The sequence below is a fragment of the Apis dorsata genome, unplaced genomic scaffold, assembly GCF_000469605.1.
Source record: "Apis dorsata unplaced genomic scaffold, Apis dorsata 1.3 scaffold_946, whole genome shotgun sequence".
NCBI lineage: Eukaryota > Metazoa > Arthropoda > Insecta > Hymenoptera > Apidae > Apis > Apis dorsata.
This window is the reverse complement of record NW_006264055.1, coordinates 155,891-159,624: the sequence shown is the minus strand read 5'-3', so window position 1 is coordinate 159,624 and position 3,734 is coordinate 155,891. Positions and strand designations below refer to the sequence as shown.

Sequence of the window (3,734 nt, the reverse complement as noted above, 5' to 3'; positions counted from 1 at the left end):
TTTTTTTCTTTTTTTTTTTTTTTTTTTTTTTTTTTTTTTTTTTATTAAACGAAGAGATCGCGCGTATGCCAAACCGTACGTCTCAAAGACTGATGGCCATTCATTTGGAAGTTCTTGTAATGATAATCTCATGCCGCGCGACCTTGTGACCGTAACAAGATCGCCGGACTACATCGACATTGTATGGGAAGACGGGACAAGACTAGCCTATTATTGGCGAACGATGCCCGATCGCCGTGTGCATCGTACAATGAGACTAAAAAAATTGATATCATAATTATGTGTCGTTTGATATAAACGAGTAATGAATATAGTATGTATCATCGTTTTATACACAACTTAATTATATCTACGTACACTATGTACATTCCTAGTATACACTATGTCACTGTCACATACATTGCATTACACGCGCATTACAAAAGATTTAAAAAAAAAAAAAACGCATGGACCTATTGTATACGTGTACGCGCGTGTGCATTCGCACGCAGGATAAGCGTGTACGCGTGCGCATGCACGGACGCGCACGCAGAGACACATACACATATGAATATATTTATAATAATTATATAGCTATTCCAAAACGGACCACCGCGACATCGACGTACGAAGATCACTTAAAATTACTACAAAATACAAACGCGATAGGAGAAATGGAAAATAAAAAAACAAAAAAAATAATGGAAGTCGGGGAAAAAGAAATATGAGAAACCCTAATCGGCGATTAAAATGCGTATTAAAAAAATAATGATCGTCGGTTAAATTAATCAGCGTTACATTTCGTTGTTAAGAGAACAGCATCGCCGTTATCAGTGTCTCATGTATAACAACGTAATCGAGTCTCTGTCAATTTTCAATACTCGAGAATTTCCGAGTGTATACGTAATATACAGGAAAGTACGAAGAAAAAACAAAATATAATAAAACACGCATGTATAGCAAAAAAAAAAAAAAAAAAAAAAACCCGAATTTAAACAAAAAAAAAAAAAACCCGAATTTAAACAAAAAAAAAAAAAACCCGAATTTAAACAAAAAAAAAAAAAACCCGAATTTAAACAAAAAAAAAAAAAACCCGAATTTAAACAAAAAAAAAAAAAACCCGAATTTAAACAAAAAAAAAAAAAACCCGAATTTAAACAAAAAAAAAAAAAACCCCCCGGTAGAAAAAAAAAAAAAAAAAAAAAAAGGTTGTTACACTTGAGCACAATAGAGAGAACAAAGTATATGAGTATAGTTTTACACGAAGGCTTTATCGCCCATTTAATTTTATACTTGAGACACGAAGAAAAAGGCTGAAACGGTTAGACGATAAAAACAATTCGAAACCCCTCAGTTCTGCGTTCTCGTTCTTTCTCTCTTTCCGCTGTCCGTGAGAAATGAAAAGTAAAAAAAAAAAAAAAAAAAGAACAAAACGAAACAAAATTAGAATTTTCTTTTTTTTTTCTTTCTCTCTTTTACCGATGGTAAATCATCATATGCATGATCATTGCGTACACATACACGCAAGCATTACACGCATGCGCATTCGTATCGCATCCGTTTCGTACAGAAAACTTCCTCTTCCACTGCCTATTCGTCTCCTTTTACTTTTCTCTCTATTTTCCTCTTTCTCTCTTTCTCTGTCTTTCTCTCTTTCAATCTCAATTTCTATTTTATTTTTAAAATTTTAATTCTCGTTTATTTACTTAATAACATAACACGTTTTGAAAATCATCGAAAGATGCGATAACGGGCACTGATCGATCGATGGAACGACGTCGCGTTCTCGCTTCTGTGGAATATTGTTTCTCATTAGCCAAAGTTTAGAATTTGTGTTTATCTGTAATTTTTTTTCCTCACGAACCGCGTCCTGTTTTATTCCTTTCATTGTTTTTCTTTCATTGTTCTTTCCATCCATCTTTCTCACTTTTTCTCCCTCTTCCTTTATCGTTTTATCTCTTTTTCTCTTTTTTACACTCATACACGAACACGGGACATATATGTTTGACATATTATTATATTTACTATTATTTTAATTATAATTTCCCAGAAGTATATATTATCTTTAATAATCGTGGTAATTTTTAGACTAGAAAAACATTATATTAGCGGATAGAGATTAAAATATACATAACAAAATAAAATAAATATATATATAAATATATATATTATATATATATATATATTGATAAAATATTGAGATCGTAATTAGAAATTGGGTCGAGCGCATACAATGCTGAAAGACGATAATGATATTTACGCGTAAGGATGTTAAAAAGGTCGAGCAGATGGATTAAAAGCGGTCTTGGCTAATGTGGCCAAGCTGCTCGCAGAGAATATTCAATGATTGAACAAAAAAGAAGATCAGTAAATGTAAATGTTTGTAAACAAATTATGAAACATTATTTGTTCAGTGCCTACATATTTACACAGTAACAATAAAGATGAAGATTAGCGAATATTCATTTGTCTCTTTTTTCACCAAAAAAGATACGATTTCGATTCATCGATCGAAACCAGTTGCCGCAAGCGAACCATTAATTACCATTAAAGTACACGCAGATCGTTAAAAAAGTACCGCAATGCGAACGATCGTTTTCCAGTATTTTTATATAACTGATATACATATTGATATTAAAAATAAATGAGTGAAAAACTGTGTCTTCTTTCGTAGCCTGGCATAATGTCTGTGGATTTAAATTACAATTTAACGTCACTGTCGTCTCGCGGCGAGATCAAAGCGATTCGACCTTTCCGAGCCGTCCAGGAAATACAAACATCTCGATACGGCATTCGTTTCATCTCAATTCGCTCTTTTGTCCGAATATTACATTTCAAAAATTTCATCAACAATTTTTAATAAAAACTCAATAAAACCGTTTGAAAATTCAACAACGTTAAATCATATTTTTTTTAAGTACCAACAAAATATACAGTTTCATATTTCACGCCTTCCTTTTCCATCATTGAATTATATTAATTTCAAATTCATGTTATAGATCGATCATAGATTAATAATTAAATTGTATATTTTTACATATACAATTATTATAATTTTTTTACAGGAATATGTAATATATAAGTACTTGAATATACGAAATACGGATTCAAGTATGGAGGCATCATCCCCACCATCAGATCCTTTCTTCGCGATCGTTGGTTACGCTAAAGTGACATCCTAGCTTGGCACTCGGCAGTTGAATTTCGAAACTCGACTGTGGTGGATCGAGACGTCTCTCGTTTATCGTTATTCGCGATCTTTCGTCTTCCATCTTCTCGTAAAAAAGTTGCGTGTACGCGATTTTGTCAGTTTTCTTTCTTATTCGTTTCTTATCGTAATTTCTGTTTATTGTTCGCGATGCATGTCTCGCTCATGCAAAAACTTCCGATGCCACAGGTGTCGAACTTCTTTTATCCGTTCAACACTAGCCTCGAAGAAGAGATCAAGAGATTATTTGTCAATTTTTCGATCGAGACAGAAAACACATCTGTTCCAAATGGTAAGTCAATTTATTTAAAAGTATAGAATTTGTTGGAAAATTTATTAAACAATAATATCGATGATAAAAATCTATTGAAATGAGACGCGCTTCATTGATTTTGATACGTTAGATATGTAAAAAATCGATAAGACATTTTTTATTACATTTTCGAATTTTTGCATTTATAAATTTTCGAATTATGTAGATCGCATAACATAGGTTATATGACGTAACGTAATCTTTTTGCGTCGTAAACGATTATGAAAAAAAAAA

The 3,734-nt window shown here is 32.2% G+C and overlaps 1 protein-coding gene across 2 annotated transcripts in view; it reads left to right on the top strand.

Moving 5' to 3' along the window:
• Window positions 1-3,050: 3,050 nt before the first annotated feature.
• Window positions 3,051-3,734, top strand: part of LOC102672464 (nanos homolog 1) — a 3,510-nt gene continuing 2,826 nt past the window's right edge. The window contains exon 1 of one of the 2 annotated variants that reach the window (XM_006623780.2): window positions 3,051-3,479. In XM_006623780.2, coding sequence (XP_006623843.1) covers window positions 3,338-3,479 — 142 coding nt within the window. In that variant the 5' untranslated portion in view covers window positions 3,051-3,337. The remainder of the gene's footprint in view (window positions 3,480-3,734) is intronic. The other variant, XM_031514264.1, reaches the window with a different exon arrangement.